Here is a 19,450-nt window from a genome sequence, read left to right on the forward strand (position 1 = left end):
TTTTACCTACAGGTTGTTTGTTTACTAGTGAAACTGAAGAAGGGGAGTAGTCCAGATCTTCATCATTGAACAGGTCTTCAGTATTCATCCCAATTGCAGCACCCATATCTAAGCCAAGTTTCTTTTGTAACAGTTTCCTCTGTCGTGCTATCCTCTCTTTAGGATCAATTTCACCTAAAAAAAAAAACCAACCCAAAAACCAAGAAAACACAGCTTTTTTTAAAAAAGGAAGATGTGTCAGATTTCCAACCAGATGTACAATCTCTTAAATCTAATCACACTGACTCCTAGGAAGACCTTTGGTGCTGCTGTAGCTATACTAGGACTTAAACAGTGGTCATTTTTTAAGCAATAGCTCCCCTGCAATTCATTAAATTACACTCGTTCGACAGAAGTAAAAAACTAAGTTTTCCCTGTATTTTTAGAAAAGTGTATTGTCAAAGTAATGAACACACTAAAAATTAAGTCCAGCAACTGATTCAAGAACTAGCACTTTTTTACTGAGCACATGAATCACTGGGGATCAGTTGATTTTGGCAGTTGGTTTTCAGGGTGGGTTTTTTAGGGGGGAGGGTGTTTGGTTTGGTTGGGTGGGGGTTTTTTTAAGGTTTGTTTTCCTCCTAACCTTAATCTTCTGTTGGGAAACACAGACTTAAATAACAACCACCAATAAAACCCTCAAATAATATTCAATCCAATACCCTGTATTAAGCTAGGTTGAATCTGAACTTGTTTTCTTAGAAATGATCTTCCTTGTAAAATGCACCAGACCCAGGTGTCTCCTTTCCTTCTACCCACACTAACTCCTGGTTGCAATGTAGACTGAACCATAAGCATGATTTTCCTAGGATGCTGGAGCCTATTAACAATCCTATCCTCAATTTTCCTATGTCAAGCAAGGCTCATTTAGGAAGTTAATAGCAGCTACCTCAAGAATGCTGTGAAGCTTCAACACTGTAATTACTGAACACCTAGACTAGGAAGCACTCACATTTACATAAATAGAGTATTTTAGTGCCTGAGTAGAATAAACCCTTCAAGTAAACCAAAACTTGTAGCTTGTGGGGCTGTTGGACTTCACCCTCCTTTTACATGTGCCGTATGGAAGCCAGCCAAGAGATTTTTGGGGGAAGGAGGAGGGCAGGGGGCAAATATGTGCACATAAACTTGCAAGTAGGTGAACAATACTGGCAGAGTTTTGGGGTACACGCCAGGCTGAGCAGTAGTTAGTACTTCATTATATCTATACCAGTAAGTTGTTTTGGGGTATTTTTCGTTCTGGTTTTTTTAATAGCATTTAATTGGCAAGCAGAGAAATACAAACAACTTCCACTCTCTAAAAAAATATCCTTCACAAGTTCATCTTAAGAAAAAGGGTTGAAGACTGCTAACTCTAAAGATTATTTAACTTGCTTTACGTCCATTCATGTTGTCTACTTACTTGAAAAGGAAAGCTGCTACAAAACAAAGAGAATGTACGTTTTCCCACCAGTTAAAAAAAGATCATAGAACGGTTAAGGTTGGAAGGGACCTTAGAGATCACCTAGTTCCAAAATGCAGCAACTAAAGCAAATTTTTGTTTAATTTCCTTAGTTTTCCATAATATATTTTTTCATTTATTTCAATTCATAAAATTATTTACGTGCAATCATATGACACTGGGATATCAGACTACGATGAACTAGAGTGTCCTAGTCCATCTACTTGATTTCTGAACAGGTAGAGTTTCATGAGAAGAGATGAAACTTGTACACCACCTTATTATCCTAGCATAAAATATGGCAAGCAATAAAATAGCAGCCAGGATTAACAGGCAGGATACTGCTTAAGAGTCAGCAGCCACAGGTTCTGTTCCTCACTGAGCTAGTGATCTGTGCACACTGCATGGAACGCATCACACACAGGGAGCAAGTAAATCAGGGCTATGCAGTCAGAGATGATTCTTATCTATAGCATCATTTCATTTGGTGCAGAAACTGGAAGATAGACTGGAATTAGAGCTAGGAAGTATAGTAATAGCAAAAAAATCTTAGATTAAAATGCCATTACACTGATATAAAGCAACACTGAGCCAGAAGTCGCAGAAATATTTCAGAGAAGTCACTTGAAACCAAAGACATCACACAGGCACTGGTATTTGACCTTCCAACTCTGACGGTTTTATCGCAGTATTTCTCATTCAATCTTTCTATACTTTGAAGGCTTCAAGCTTTTAAATAAGCCACATCCTACTACTCTATTTGGGAGCACTGTTTTAATGAAGAGTAAGTCGTGATAGTTCCTGCACCTCTTAGAAGTCTACAGAAGTTCTACAGAAGTCTTTAATATTGCTTTTTCTGCTCCCTCTTTTGGGTTTACACTCTCCTCTTCCCACTCTACACATACTAATTAATGAGAGAAAACATGAACAAACAATACACCCCCCCCCAAAAAAGTTGTTTAACTCAAGACAATACAAACAGTATTGTTTATACTCCCCAACAGTTATGTTGGGGAGTATTTTCTTCGTTATTTCCTAGCTTTCTAAGAAACCATGGATTACTATACTCATAATACTGCCACAACAAACTTTCAAATCAGTCTTGTCTGCAAGTAAAACATAAAGATATACCTGATTTATCATCTTGGACTTCAAATTCTGCACCAGCAGATCCAAGCAGAGATGCACCATGTTTTAACAACCGACATATATCAAATCTGTCAAAACGCAACCGATCTGTTGAAGGTGAATCTTCCACAGGACTTTCTGAGCCTGGTTCTAGATAGGACATTGAAAACAATATTAAGGACAATATGCTGAAATTTTTGTTCAAAGTTCTGGCAGAAGATTAAGTGAGAGAAAGAGGAAATAGTAATTTCTCTTCTCCAAAGGAATTTCCTGGTTATGATTCACTTCCAAAGTATTCCCTCCCCTCAGCACTCAAAGATTAGTGTTTTGTGGCTCCTAGTCATGTGCATCTTAGTATCCAAAAAGATTGGCTATTCCTACATAATCCAGCATGCTCACATCCTGAATTACAACCAGTAGTATAAACGTGTTACCTACAAGAAATACATATCCCACACTCACACTTACTTGAGAAAGCTTGTTCACGTACAAGTAGAATGAGTACAAAATATTGTACAAAATAAGATATATAATAATTTCTTTGTACAGTGTGCACAAAACACTATACAAAATAAACACCACCTGCATTTCTTCAAATAAAGTTACCTAAAAGACAAAGCAGCTGTCTTGTGAGAAAAAAAATGAAGATGCTGTAACTCTTCAACCCGGAGATAAGTTGTTGGAGGAGAGTAAATATGATTGTTTACAAAAATAAGCAAGGCAGTGGATAAGGCAAATGCAGAACTTGCTTGTCAAATTCTACAGCAACAGAATGAGGAGGCACTGAATGAAACAAATGAGATAACCTCAAAACACATACAAGGTTCTTTGTTGTTTTGGGTGGAGTTTTTTTTAAACAGTGAACTTTTGGAACCTGTGCCACATAAGGTTGTAAATACAGTCCCAACGGGTTTAGACAAAAATCAATGACAATAGGTCCGTAAGTTGACAATAAAATCAACTCATAACAATTTCAGATACAAAGTGAGTACTAACAGAATAGCCTTCAGCAAGTTGCCATTTCACCTCCCTCAGAAAGGTGCTTTGAACAAAGAAACAGAGAAGAAAAAGCATGTCTGCAAAATATAAAGATGAAGTTAACTTGTTAAAAGTTTTGATATTTTATGAGTTATTATTCCTTTTATAAAAGCTTTATGAGGGTACAGAGCACAAGCATGGGAACCTTAGAAGAAACAAAGGTCAGGCATATAACTGTAACTGAATGTGAACTTCTAAAGCCAAAGAGGTTTACTACAGTCCATGCATATAAAAAAAGTCTATACTCATAAAAACCCAGAATGACACAGCTGCCTTAAAAAGTCTCATATCACAGTCAATCTACATCAGATGAACAATGAATTGTACATAATTCATTAAAGAAATACCTTGTTTTGATCTTGGTGTTGGATTCCACTCAGGTACATTTTTCACTATTGCTTCAACAGCCTGGCCAGCTGCAATACGGGTATCCCAATTCGTACTTCTTAAATACACTAACACCTTTAAGGACAGATTAATAAATAAATAATTATTTGCTTAAAATGTACTTTCACAAAATCCATCAGCTATTATGCTCTACTAAAATACACTCGCTTCTTTATGCTATGGGTTAAGACAACATTCAAAACAACAAAAACAAAGTACAAGGAATCAAACCAAAGAAATGCAAGCAGCCTTCTTTATTGCTCACTGCTTAGGGGAACTCTTGCCATAGCCAGACATTAAGAATTTATAAGATATACTTATTCCCATCAGTCAAACTCAACCTTGATTTCCTTCAGGTACTGAACAAGACTCACAACTTTTTTTTTTTTCTTTCTAAAAGCAAGTGTTCAGAAAGAGATTAATAGACCTTAAAACTCTGAAGTCATTTAACCCAAGAAGAGGGACAACGTGGGTCACTAGAAGCAATATATGCTCTTCTAAACTAATTTACCACTGTCTCAAATCTGGAAAAAACTATTTCTTTCTCTGAAAATGGTTTGCTATTCATGATTTCTTGACCACTCTGTTGGTACCATCAATTGTGGTGAGGGCACCTGTTCAATAAGAGTAGAATTGAGGTCACTCAGCCATCTCCAGCTGTCAGATACAGACTATTTTTGTTTTTACTAGACTTGGCCAGATTGAAGTCTCAAACTAATGGAAACCTCTTTCCATTTTCCAGCCCTTTTAAAGACATGCAGCCTCCTATATTTTTAATGCGTTATCACACAAATAATCTTTAAAGGCAGAAGCAGGAATTTTTATAAGGCTGTAAAGTTTCTCTTTAGAGAAGAAAATCTGAACTTACAGCAAACAGTGAATATCAGAAACCTCACTTACATAACCATTTTGGAGGCTAACAAAACAGCAAGCTTAACAGAATTGGTCTCCTAATTTTCTTCAACTACTATGCTTTTTCTTCTTCCCACAGAATCCACATCCCTTTAAACTAGTTTTATTCTCACCATTAAAGTACTGGAAAAATTATACAAAAGAGATGCTTACTTTAGATAAGAGATTATTCAGTTCATGAGGATGCAGTTTCACTACTTCCCCAAGTTGCTGTGCAGCTGCTTTTCTTGTTACTGGTGTTGTACCGGTGTCCAGTAAAATGAAGAGACGATCAAGCCTAAATATGATTGACAAAACCCAAAAATGTTATGCTACTCATAGTTCAGCTGCCCATTTCTATTAATATTCTCCCACATTTTTCAGTTTATCTCATGCAAACAGAAGAAATGTTGGCATGAACACTGTTAACTGACAGGGTGGCAAACAGACTTTTTTCTAATAGTAAGCATAGTTGTTCCAGAAGAACATTTAATTTGGTAAGGGAAAAAAAAAAATTAAAGAAATTGTTAGAAACATTAGTTTTAAAAAATCTGCAGTTACAAGAAAAATTTAACTTGTTCCCTTCTTTGCTCTGTGATCAAACATTTTCCATCTTAAATAAATACTGTTAAGCTGCAAATGATCTTCATCAAATTCTGTCTGATAGAGAAAGCAAAGGCCTCAACCGCTCGTATTGTGCATTATAATTTCTTTTGAAGATTTAGTCTGTGATCTATAATATCAAACTCTGCGTTTCCATTATACCACAAATTTTTAGTTTTCACATATTTCCTCCCTAACTACCTGAAATACATAAGACCAAACCTACTGTTGTATTTACAGCTTTGAGAGAATCCAGCACCTCTGGCCTTCCCAAGAAATACGGGAATTTAACCAGCAGATCTCTTTTCTGTATTGGGTGAAAGAGACCCTGAGCATACATTTTCAGAAGTTCTAAATGAGAAATAGCTAACTACATTTCATCATATAAAAAGCATGTAAAAATAGAGACTACCTAGATAATCCAATCAGTGATGGAAGTAACAAATGCTCATTATTACCTCCACTGTGACTGGGACAGAACTCTCTAATGCCTAGTTTATCTATTAGTTATTGGGCAGTATGAGGTTATTACTGAATGCGAGTCTAGAATATGTCCATGTAGTACAATCAGAATTATTCCTTCTAGCTTAATCATAAAAATACTCTTCTAAATATTGAAACAATAAAAAGCTGGAATTTACACAGCAGTGAGGCTCACCTAGACCACAGCCTAATGTAATAAGGATAGTTTTCCTGAACAACAAGCCTTCCTCATAAACACATACCCTAGGTTTGAGCAAATACAGGAAAGGACAAATGTTCTGATTGTTAGTCTGTTGCTACTAATTACATTTTACCAAAATTGCCTTAAACATCCATTCCGATCATTAAAAAACCCCGAAACAAACCCAAGAAGAACTCTTTCCAGCAACACTGGATTTTTTATTTTCTTTGACACACTTAGAGTGCACTTACTCCTGAGAGTATCTTGCAATGTGTTACAATGCATTAGAAACAGCAGTGCTACAGAGCCAAGGCAGTAATGCCAGAAATATAGTTCCAAACCCCAAAGGCTCTCACAACGGAAGGTACTAGACTAAATATTATCCATTAGATTAAAAAAAACCAACCTGAAAGTATTTCAAATCATTCTAGTATTCTAGACACACTTCTGATAAGGGCCAGCTTTGAAATAATTCTCTTCCTACGACTAAAATAGGTGAACCCATTTCAATTTCTGTAGATAAAACTGGAGTTTCAATTGCTGTGATTTACTAGTTAGTAAATTCTTTTCAAGTTACATAAAGATGAAAACCCAAACATATCTAAACCAGCAGTTCTGTGTGATTAGACAGTCAAGGAGAAAAGCAAAAGCTTTACAGATCCAACTCTTTCAAACCACTGAGAGTGGGCTAGTCAGGAGGAACATACCAGATACTTATTTACCAGCATTTTTGCCTTAGTACACTTGACAGTAATAACCTGATCTGCAGCATTCAATATTATTCGGTACAAAATATGCTAGCTTGCAGAGCAACCACAGCTTGCTCCAACTTGCTTGTTCTCACCCCTTTCATTCTTCGTCTCCCCGTGAAACTTCAACGTTCCATACTCAAGTTTACCATTTAGCACCACCCACTCCTTTAACTATCAAAGCTGGGTTGGGTTTTTTTTCCCCATCTCCAAAGTCAAGCAGAAAGTGCAATTTAGACCACTTCCTTACCTAGAACTCTTCATATGTCGAAACAGGATGAAACCACTATGACTGCATACCCTCAAAAAACCTCAGATTTAATTCCAATCTTTGTTACAACACTAGATCTTCACTCCTAAAACACACAACTTTTTGAAGCTGTATTACCTACAAAATACAGCAGTTTACTTCCTTTGGGTTTTTTTAACCTGCAGCATGCTTGGTTTGTAATTTGTGGTTTTAAATTGCAATATGCTTAACTGACACACAAATGCAAAATAAAAAAATCTATTGACTCACATCACTATAGGAAGGTTTCACTGTTGGAAGGGTAGCACTGAGAAAGCTGCCACTGATAAGCAGCACTAGGGCTTTTTTAATTTAAAGTTTTCATTCTCAGTTTCGTTAAGAACGAAAAAATACTCAAAATACTAAACAAACTGATTTTGAGTACCTGCAGCTTGGAAATAAATTTCCTAAGTTCTGACAAGGTTTTCATTCTCATAATGGACTAACAATCTCTAAACTAGTAATTAAAGCCAAAGAGAACTAAGATTTTTCAAATGGCATGTGGCTCTCTGCCTCTCATGCTAGACAGTGCTATAAGCAGAGCACTGTGTGGCTCAAACAGTTCACAAACCTAACATTGAAGTCCAAATCAGCGTGGCAGAGTGAAGTGCTCTGATAGAGGCATTAGAAACCTAGTACCAGGACAGTTAATGACCAGGTCTGGATACAGAGGTTATCACCAGTATCTCCAAAATGTTTACAAAAGAAGACATATGCAGCTGAATTGTATAAAGATCCTGATCATCCCACTGTAAGCACTGTGACTGGATTGGGTCCCCACAGAACTTCAGATGGGGAAACTTCCAGTTTATTGATTTCACTGAGCCAAGGCTTGAAAGGGACTATGAACTGATCACTGTTGCCAATGAAGTGATTTGTTTGGACTCTACATCTGTGTGTGCGCCAGTATGTCCAGTTGGCCAGGGAGCAGTCACTGACAGTAAATGCCAACTGGTACAGAACAGCTCACAACTACACCAGCATATCCTACAACCCACTAGAAATGTGCAACTGTACAAAAACCCATAAGTGGCATAGTCCCTGGAACACTCTAATGTCAAACTGCCTAGAGCTCTTTGGAAAACTGCTATCTAGCACCCACCAGAAAGCAAGGGAATACTCTTTGGTATTTATGGTATAAATCGTATTTCAACTCCCAGGAGCTTCCTCCCAGGCATGCCTTCTAGGCACATAAATAGCCCAGAAACATAGAAAATACTGATAAATCAAAATTTAGACTTGACAAGGGTTGACAACCATGGTGAAATTAAACATAAGTTCAAAAGGAGATGCCTCAGCTTCTCTTCTTGACCTGACAGACCGTCAGTGGTGTTTTGTCATTTGGCCAAATCCCAGCTTGGTCAGCTTCACAGCTTAAAAAAAAAAAAAAAAAAAATTCAAACCCCTAATAAAGCACACACAAACCATTAAATAATCAAGTAAACAACTTCCCAATAGACAACCAGAAAGCGAGAGAAAAATCACTGAACAGAATTCATGACAAAAGTGTGATGACACACAAAGAATGGATTGTGATTTTACTTCTCATAGGTGAGAGACTGCGAAATAATTATGAAGGTGGGGCTGTGGACAAGAGAAATAATCTTGTTTCCTGCAGAGCAGTGGAAGGGACACCTTGAGTGAAACAAGCTCCATGACCACACTGGTCACAGTATTGTATGCTGCACACAGAAGCCAAGTAAATGTTAAAATTAGTATATTTCATATAATATGATCCATAGTATTAGGCAGGACAAGCTTTATTTGTAAATTATTACGTATGTATCTACATCAAACAAGGCAGCCCAAAAGCATACAACCAATCACATTACAAAAACTGTGAGAAAGAGTAAGAAATTGGAATAGCTGCAAAGACATATAAATACAAGAAATGTATCTACAAGTTATACAGGGAACACCTTGGTGAGCATTCAAGTTCTAGCTGCTGAATCAGGTTAAGCTTCTTATCAGAATGCAATCCTGACTTTCAATTTTCAGTCTGTTAGGTGTCTGAGAAATTTTACAGCTCTACTTCATTTGGGCAGTACTGCACATACTACTTCTGCTTTCCCTCTCCCCATGACTCTGTCAGCACTCCCTCCCACAAACAGCAACAGGGAAGGCAGCCCACTGTCCTGGTCTGCGAGTTCATCTCCATCAACCAGGGAAGAATTACACTTTTCTTCCCCTCTTTAGAGTCAGAACTGCTGTAATCACACCCATTATAGAACATCTAGCTATTCTAATGGTACAGGCATATGCCTTTAAATAGTAGTGAAACATGCTTCTTGCTCAGTTTAACTCCTGCTTTTCATGCAAGAGCAGCCATGAAGCAATAGCTTCCAAACAAGCCAGAAGCTGAATTCTTGCTTCAGAAAGCTTGGGATAACCCCAAAAGAACATTTCCAAAAGGTACACCAGGCCCATAAAAGATATGTTTGGATAATTTTAGTATCATGGTAAGAACTTCGACCTCCCAATGATGCAGTATTAAACTTGAAATGCTTTATATGTTTTATAATGTAATGATGCCAACCAATGCAGCCATTTGTTCTTGGGAAGTCACAGCCCTACATGTCAAAAATCAAGAACACAAGGCCAAGTTATTTGCCAGGAGCTTTACTATCACAACCTTCTGATGTTATTATTTACTTTAAATTAAAAACTAGGTTCTTATCTACATATTACTAATTATACATAAATCCAAGTAAATGAAAACACTGAAGACTCTCGAAACTTACAAGGACCAAATCGAGAATGCTTGGAAGCACAGCCAGTTATTATGCTCTCCTCTACTTCCTTAAGGAACTGTCTTGAAAATACCCAGAAGAGGTTGTCTTTAAGGTATTTCAGGGTGAACTTAAAGATATACTATTGAAATATTATTGAAGTAACTTACTCTTAATGCATCTTACCAGCTTTGTGCATTTAATCACATTTTAAAAGCAGATTTGTTCTCCTTCATACTTGAAGGCCCTCAAAAATAGGGGAAAGCCTTGGTGTTGGAACAATACATGAAGTGCCTTTAACCACATTAAAGAAACTGGAAAAAAAGTTTTATTAGATATTGAAAGAGACAATCAACACTTTATTATCTACTGAAACTTAATCACCCTGAGTAATCCATGAGTGTTGTCATGTTCTTGGCAGTATTACTTTTTTGTCTAAAGTATCTCAAGAGATCACTTGTGAGCCACTGTATTTATTCACTTGGATCATACACTTTGTAGGAATGAAGCTGAAGTAAAACTTTTCATTTCCCTTTTTCCTTCTCAGTTCTTTTTTTTTTTTTTATTAGCTATGCAAACATTGTACTACTTCATACTTTTAAGATCAGAGACAGGAGATAAAGCCTACCAAATCAGCTTGTGCCTTCACAGAAAGAACACCAACCTTCCCACCCACCTATACATACTTCTGGAGGATGGTGTTCATTAGCTAACCTTTTCAGCATAAAACTACCAGAGATGAGCATATACAGAGCAACTATTCTGCAACATCTTTTGGTATGAAGTATCTACTATTCTGCTTTTGGGTCTGTTTTCTAGTGTATCATCACAGAAGTGGTACACAGAAGCAGGTCTTCAGTCATGCTGGCACATGTAAAAGCAGAATTTTTTAAAATAAGCATGTATACATATAATGTGGAATATCATTCTCTCTTGTCAAGAGATTACATATCAATGACAATTATTTTTCAGATGCCCTTATTAATAGCAAAGCTTCAAATTCTCAATCTGATTTTGAGGTATTTCAAAGCATTCCCTATATTTGATTAGCTCTTCCTGAACAGAGTAGGGGTTTAGGAAAGGTTTTCAATTGGACAAACAGTAGAAACTAAACTTTACTGGGAAAACAACCCATAATTTACTATTTTGAGATGTAGAAATATCCCTCCAAAAATGGCTTTTATTTAATATGGTTACTATACAGACCTAACCCTAATGAAGCTTTTTGTTAATATCAGTGTTTAGTACTCACTCAGCAAAGACTATGGTCATTGGAGAAAGATTAATTTGAATCATCTTCTCCCACACTCTCCACGCTTGTGTAGTTAGAATCATTCAACAATGAAGTATTATGTTGGACCTTCAAAAATATAAAATGTAACTTCCTAAAGGACAAGTGCAGATCTCTACAGTTAAATGGAGCTGGTACAGAAGTTGGAACAACTACACTCTCCACAAAAACACAGATATGCAGTATGTAGGTGTACAAAATTATTTGTGATATTTCTGAAGGAAAGGACCTTGGAAATTCAATGTTGTAGTAAAAGGGGAAGATAACGTATCTTTTATTTTACAAACGCAACACTGACATTGTATCATCAGCATTCCTACAGTCCATCAGCCAAAAGGTTCATTTGTCCAGTTGCTGTGTAACTTCAAAGGGATAAGAGCTGTTTTTGCTGTGTCTATTAAAAAACATGTGCGAGGCCAAATTTACACAGCACCACTTCTTCAGTTATAGAAACACTAGAGTTTGCCAGGAGTAACCAAGATGTTAAAACACTCCAAAATGTGTAATTCTTTTACCTAATTTACATGTGGAATTGGAACAATTCTTTATGAACTCACAAGCATTCCAACATCTTTATTAAAGTTCTACCCCTTGTATTCAACTTGTGCACATTTTGATCTTAAAACTGTACTCTAAAGCAATGTATCACATGTTATTAATACACCAACTTTTTTAGTGCTCCACATTGAACCTTAGGTCTTACCCAAAACACAGTTTTTTGTCCTGCTGCTCACCAGACCAAGCAGGTGTTAACAGAATCTTTGCATAATGTGCTACTGCTTTTCACTAAGGCCACGTGGTTTTACAGAAACATTGGTAACTGAATCTGAAACCAATCTTTACAGTAGACACCACCTGAGCATACAGCTGAAAAGCTGTATCTTGATATTCCAGTTAGCCCCCATATCACATGTATGTTAGCAGAGTTACTTAAGTAGAGTGCCCCACACCTAGCGTAATTACAATGCTACTCTATTTTACATGATGGCTTACAGTAGTATTTTAACATACACGGTACTCTTGTTACAGCAATCCTTACTACTTCCAGATTCTTAAGGACAGATTTGGGGAAGAATAAAGCAAATAAACACACACCTCCCACCCCCCCAAACATAAAAGCCCCAAAGAAACCAAAACCCAACTTTTTCTTTCTTCTAAACCTAAACCAAATTAATATAGAACAAGTTGATAAAAAATAAAGAGTAGAATAAGATAAAGGCTACTCTGTAGAAACTACAAAGCTAAAACACCTGCTACTAGAAGTCTTAAAAGGTGTATTGCTGCTATAAATTTTGATTAACAGTGGATTTCCATTATAAGTGTGCACACCTTTACTTTTTACTTTACAGAATTGTAAACTTATTCCTACACAGCTTCAGGAACAGAATTTACTTTTGGTACAGCACTTCGAAGTACACAGATACTACCAACACGTGACTTGAAGCTTATCTATCCCAAGGTTAATTTGGATTCATGGTTTCCTTTCAACTATCCTGTCAGGAAGCTTAACGTGCCCATTTCAGACACACACAAAAAAAAAAAAAAAAAAAAAAAAAAGCAGAGATGGCAGGAATTTGTGCTCAGCATTTTTATAAAACAGCTCTATTAACACATACCTCTGTATCTGTGAATACTTTAAACGCTGGCACACCCCAGCGCACATGTGTGTAAGCAGATACTACCCAACATCTTGAGACAGAGCCAGAACACACTAATCACTTTTCTCCATGGAAGCCTATTTTATTTCGGTTACTTTACAACTAAGGGCTCCGAAAAGCAAAACGGTTTCTTGCCAGTTCTTGAGACTCCGTATCTTTACCCCCTATTCCCTAGCAGCTTAACCCGAAGGAAGAACTGGCCAACAAAACGAAGGCGTCGAGTTCAGAAGGAAGCCCGAGGCGCCCCAGGCAGAGCCCCTGCGGCCTGAGAAAGGCAGGGGGCTTCCCTGTGCGCCAGGCACGGGAGGCACCCCCGGCCAGGAAGCAAGCCCAGCGCCGGAGCACGCAGCCACCCCCAAGCCCCACCGAGGCGGCCCATGCCGCCGAGGAGCGTGGAGGCCCCGGCGAGGCCTCGACACGCTCCCGAGACGAGAGGAGGGGGAAACCGGACACCCCTCTTCACCCCCGCACCCAGGCCACACGGAAGGCCTGGGTCTCCGGGACGCCGCTGCCGGCCCTCCTTCCCCCACCCTCCCCGGCTCCTACCGACCTGGAGACGGCCATGGCCGCCCGGAGCTAGGACTCGCTGGAGGCGAGCGGCGGGACAGTGAGCGGGGGGGCCGGCGCCGCTCTCCCAGGGAGGAGGGCGCAGGGCCTAGCTCGGGCCTCTCGGGCGCCGCACCCAGCCTCGGCCCCGCCGGTGATCCGCGGGGAGCGGCTGAGCGCAGCTGTGGCCGGAAACGGTCGGAGTCTCGCTCCCCCCAGGGGGGCAGCAGCGGCGCGGGCAGGAGCGGTGCACAACCCTCGGAGCGCCAGTTAAAGCTTCTATTCCCCCATCGCCGGGGCGAAGCCCAATGCCTGGTTTTATATGAGCAGCCATCTTGTATTTATTCCCTTCCTCCATGATAGCGGCTTCCTGATTGGCAAGAGCGTCTGGCCGCAGCCAATGGAGAGAGCGCTTCTAAGAGTAAAGAGGGCGGGCGCACGCAGCGGCCAGACTGAGCAGGACCGGCCATGGAGCCTGCCGAGCCGGCTGAGGGGGGGCGCCGGCCTTCGGCGGGGCGTACCATCTGCAAGGATGGATGGGGGGGAGCGGCAAAGGAGGGCGCGCCAGTCCCGCATCCCAAGGGAAGAGGCGAGGCACCAGAAGGCAAAGTACGGCGTTTCCTTGCCAGTCTACAGGGTGATGGTGCTTCTCCCCCACCAGCATGGCGGGAGAGGGCGGCGGGGAACTCGGCGAACTCACGCGGCACTCCCCACTTGCAGAGGTGCGCGGCGCTTCAGCTTACGCCCGGTGCTGCGGCGCGTACGCTGGGACCGCGGAAACTACAGCTCCCGGCGTGCAGCGCGCCCAGCGCCGCGCCCTCTGCGCGGGGACGCAACCGCGACGCTGCCGGGGCGAGGGGTGGTCACCGCCCCCCGGGGGGCGCTGGGCGCTGGGGGTGGGTTCATGGTGGCTCACTCCGGTTACTCAGTTCATTAACCGGCACCAGCTCCCGGGCAGTGGGGGGTATCTCAGCCGCTTTCCGCGGCACGGCACAGTCACCGACCGCGTTTTGTTCCACTTCCTGCCGTCGCCCCCTCTACTGAGGCAGGCAGGCCGTCGTCCGGACCGGCCGCGCTGCGGGCGGTTTGTAGAGCAGGACGGGGCGTTAGGGTCCCGCCCGGGCGCCCCCTCCGCCGAGCGTGCGGTACCCCGGGCAGCTAGCCCCTTAGCCCTTGGGAAGGAGGCCAGGCTTTCCAAGTGCGTGCTGACAGCTTCCATCAGCTCCAGAGTAACACAGATTAAGAAATCAGCCTTCCACTAATCATTTAAATTAATGATCTCATCCAGTAAAGGGATCAGGGACGTCCCAGGGATGTAAAGTTAGCTGATGCACGTAACCTTTCATGTGATAAATTGAAAACGAGAACAGATTTTTCTTTCCTGTGATGCATAAACTCACATAAATACATGAATTTGCATAATACTGTATGATAAAGTTTTCCTCTAAAGCCCATCATGGTGTGTATTTCACGCCAAGCCTTTCTATAGGGATTTCTGCTTGCCCCCAGCCTTTCTACTGGATGGTGTCCCTTTCCCTATAGTAATTAACTCTTCATGTATGGGTTCGTTCATTTGTTTCCTATTAACATGCGTATTCCAAATAGACATACTAATGCCATCTGCGTGTATAAACAAGCTGCTGGTACATAATACCTCAATCTATTCTTATTCATGTGGGTCCAGCTTATGCCTGAGTCCTCTATAACGTTTATCCTGGGTGCCTCTTTGCTGTCTCCTCGCCCATCCTTTGGTTGGGCACTCTGGTGAGCAGGAGCTGGTGTTGAAGTGGCAACCGAACACCAGCAATATGAGTCAGCCCAAGAGCTCTGCATCACGCAGTGTGGCCAGAGCAAACCACAGACTTCATTTTCAGCGTAGAGATGGTTTGTGTCACACTGCTACACTCAATGACCCAGATAATGCCTTTTCTCTTGCCTGTCATGGCTCTGATGTAGTAACTACCTTTAGATAGCTCAATATACTTCCTGTAGTAGAATACAGTGGGTTAGTTGGAGCCCGAGAGCCTCTTCCTGAAGTACTACAAAACCACATATGCCTTCCTTTGTGCCATCATGTGTTGTAGGTGCACCTGCCTGAGTCCCTCAACCATGATCCAAGGCGTATGTCTACTCCTGTCCCGTGTGTGTACATGTTTCCACATGATGGGATGCCTGCTGTTTAGCCATGTGATGGGGAGGAACAGCAGGGTGTTGGGGTAGGGAACCGCAACAAAGAAGCATGCTGAAGATAGATATATTTTTCTTGCATATTCGATGCTGCTGACATGACAAACATCCCTGATAATATTTCTGCATTTGTTTAGCCAGGAATCAGCAGCCATGCTGTCCTGCTGTGGGTGTTATTGAGATGACTCTCAGGTGCTATTTCTAACACCCTATCTCCTTTTAGGTTCCTTAAAAACATTCTGTGCATTGCTTTAATAGCTGTTATGGCAGAGGGCACATGAAACATGCAATAAAATTTGTTTTGAACAGCTTCGTAGGAGTTATCCTACCTGATAAAAATAAGTGCAGGAAAAATATTGGTGGTAGGTCTTATGCAGTGAGTACTTGCTGAAATGATGATAAACTGCAGTCCAAGCAAAACAATCTGCAAAAGACAGAAAGAAGATCTGTTATTTACCTAATAGTAGGCTTTCTGGGCTGAAACACAATTCAGCCAAGTTTCACACTATATATTTTTGCATTTTGATGTGACGTTTAGGTAAAGCACATCGTTACTTAAATACTCACCTCTATCTTCTGCTCAATCCTTTTCCTATACCCTCTCAAAACCAATTCTTGGTCCGTGCATCTGTTCACCTGCTCATAGCCATACTAATCCTTTTTGCACATTTGTTTTCTTTTGACCCATTTTTCAAGTAGCCATACATTTTCTCCTGTTTCTTTTCCCATGTGTTCTCACACTGTTTCTCACACTGTAAATCCACTCTGTGCCAGCATATTCTCTCAAACCTGTTCCTAAATTAGATTAAAACTCAATGATTTCTAGTCAGTTGGTATGTTATAATCATTACTTCCTGCATTGATCTCAATTATTTTTGTTTTCCTCCTCATGCCAGCTGTGTCCATCTGTGAACTCTTATTGCTTAGTGTGCAGATTCATAGTGACTGCAGCTTTTTTATTTGCTACATATGCCTACAGAGACTAGGGAAAAAATGGTGCAGTTTCCAAATGCTATGGCTGTGCAAATAGTAGATGACAGAGGCACAATTTTCCTGGTGGAATCCTTCCTGACATACCATAATCTTCTACATGTTCTGGTCTTCAAGTTTTATTTTTCCAGTTAGTTTTTTTGTGTCCTGTAGGCTTGTAGATTTGTATTGCTTAGGATCACACCAAACTGTCTGTAACTGTAGGCAGGTATAACATTTGATACGTCCTAGTCTGATAAAAGAGATTATCGTAATAGTTTGCACATTTTTTAGTGGCTGTCTTGTTTTCTAAATTCCCTTGGAAATCTTGTCTGAAGAAAAGCTGGGCTTAGAAGCTTGTCCCTGTTTAGCAGTTAGTTCAGACATCTTCTCTGCTGGTGTCTTAATCACTGTCATTACTTTGATTATCTGGGGAAAAATTGCTCTGAGATGAATTTATGTGTTATGATCTTAGGCAGGTAAATTGTGCACATTCTTTGCAACATGTATTTCTTAATGATGCTTACTGTTCTGAGGTCTGCATGCTAACCAGTTATCTTGTAGGCTATTTCTAACATACTTAAAATTCTTATTTTTATATATTTAACTGTTTCTTCTTCAAATATTATTTAATCTTGCTAATTTTTATTTTACATTTTATCTCTGTAGGTTAGGCCCCTTTTCACTCATATCACTAAAATCAGATTTCTGAGTGACGAAGGATATTTTTTTCTTAAATAATCTCTTGTTTCTTGCTAATTAATACTTTTTATTGCTACTCTGCTTAATTTTTATTTAAATGTGTATTTATTTTTTTACCATCTAAGAGTCACTAGTTTCCATGCCAACTCTCATGCTTTTAGTTGAATCATTTTTACTCTGTTTCTGACTAGCTGTATAACCTTCTTGAAAGCCTCCTTAAAAAGTGGCAGCTTGTACATGGTCTTCCTTGTAAGTTCTTCACCATAAGTGATGGTGGCTGAAGGCTGGATGCTGACTGATAGCTGTCACAGTCCAAGAAGCACCTCAGAGATACCAATGAAATGCTGTATTCTGAGAGAGAAATCAGGGCGAAGGCGCTGCCACCCACAGCACAGATTAGTAACTGGGCTCCAGTTTCTCAACATCAAACAGGATTGTAGTAACGATCAGTTTGTGAAAATCACCATGAAAAAGCTTCCAAATGTCACAAGAGCTGTATAATTATCTCATTAGTTTTCGTGACTTCTGATCATATTTAACATCGTACATTCAGGACAATTTTCCCGAATTAGAGGCTCCTGATACAACAGAGAGAGAAAACTTGTAATTCTCTTTCATGATCTTCTGTTCCCAGGGATTTTCTCTCATGAGACCGCATGGACTTTTTCAGAAGCGAAGCTCCTTTATAAACAGACATGCTGTACAACTGATCGACCTTGTTGTACAAGGTTGTTCAACAACCTTGGTTTTCTTAGCCATGGTCTGTAATTTCTCCAGCATTTAGTTCTATGATCCCAAACTTCTCATTTTCTAACTCAGCTCTACTTTCCACCGTATTTTGTAACAGATGAACACTTAAATTACTGATATTCTTTGGACAGACTTTATGTATAAAACCTGGAAGTTTCTTAGTTTTGTCCAGCTGCTATCCATGCTCCTGATTATCCATGCTCCTGATTTAAGTAAATATTTTCTAGTTTGGGTAGTTTATTGTTCCTGTGGCATGTTCTTTTAGGAAATGATATAATCTGTCAATTTCATACAGTTGTTCTTTTTTCCAAACAAAGTTTTATGTTTACATTTAAATCCTACCTCTTTTCACTTTTCTTTGCAGGGTATTACTAGTAACTACACCACTTCCTATGTCAAGAAAGCTACTGAAGTATGTGTACATTCACTAAATCTAGCTTATGAACTCTGAAGTATTAGATTAAAAGTAGTAACTCACATGGACAACTGCATCTTTATACCTGATCTCTCACTGACATTTAGGAGAGCAGAGATCTCCATTTATATACAGAAATTTAGATATATAATGCACATATACATACGTTTATATATAGATATGTGTACAATTATAAAAATTAATATATCCAGAAAGAAGACTGAAGGGGAGAAAAGCTCCTGTCAGGTTTCTTAAGTGTGCTTTTCTGAGTCAAGGTAACAGATGAAAATGAGCCACAGTTAGAGACAAAGAGAAATGGAAATAATGAGGTTAAGCGCTTCTATAAATCTGCAGGCCTTTCTACTTAGGCCTGTGGAAAAACACAACATGAAAATAACATGAGAGAAACAAGCAGAGACCTTTTATTAAGTTCTTCTATTATTTAAGCTTGTGTGGTTGTAAGGTGTTTTTTTGTGGTTTATTTATTTATTTCGGTAGTCAGATTGTTCTTTTTTTCATGAGCTAAAGCAAGAGGGACATCAGCCTGTGCAGTTTAAAAAAAAGAAAAAAAGAGTGCATCTAATTCCAGTGTGCACAAACTGAATGCAAAGAGCATAAATAGAAAAGCACCTCTGTCATCAGGGACATAAGGATTCAGAAACACACTATAATGCTGAATAAACAGGGCCCGAGGTTTCACATTTAGTCCAGCTCTTTCCAAAAGCTGTTGCTTTTCAAAGATAGAAAAGAAGGCTAATCTGTGACCATCATCACAAGTTCTGCTACAGTTAGTGAGTTTAAATTGGATTTAAAAACAAGTCTGGTGGACACATCCTTTGCTCTCTCTATATTTTACTATTTACTGTATTAAACAATAGAAAACAATATTTTGATTTTTAGACTGTTTCTCAGAATATATTTTAGGCCTATTAGAAATCTCTGTGCGTAACATCTGAAAATCAGAAGTACAGCAG

The 19,450-nt window shown here is 39.7% G+C and overlaps 1 protein-coding gene across 3 annotated transcripts in view; it reads right to left on the reverse strand.

The window, feature by feature from the left end:
* BTAF1 (B-TFIID TATA-box binding protein associated factor 1) overlaps positions 1-13,904 on the reverse strand; it is a 44,333-nt gene extending 30,429 nt beyond the window's left edge. For 2 of the 3 annotated variants that reach the window (XM_030485841.1, XM_030485838.1), the window contains exons 1-5: positions 6,914-8,528; positions 5,099-5,222; positions 3,994-4,108; positions 2,612-2,758; positions 11-174 (exon numbers count right to left, since the gene is read on the reverse strand). In XM_030485841.1, coding sequence (XP_030341701.1) covers positions 11-174; positions 2,612-2,758; positions 3,994-4,108; positions 5,099-5,222; positions 6,914-6,963 — 600 coding nt within the window. In that variant the 5' untranslated portion in view covers positions 6,964-8,528. Of the gene's footprint in view, positions 1-10; positions 175-2,611; positions 2,759-3,993; positions 4,109-5,098; positions 5,223-6,913; positions 8,529-13,457 lie in introns of those variants that run through there. The other variant, XM_030485839.1, reaches the window with a different exon arrangement.
* Positions 13,905-19,450: the final 5,546 nt, after the last annotated feature.

The sequence above is a fragment of the Strigops habroptila genome, chromosome 5 (assembly GCF_004027225.2).
Source record: "Strigops habroptila isolate Jane chromosome 5, bStrHab1.2.pri, whole genome shotgun sequence".
Taxonomy (NCBI): Eukaryota; Metazoa; Chordata; class Aves; order Psittaciformes; family Psittacidae; genus Strigops; species Strigops habroptila.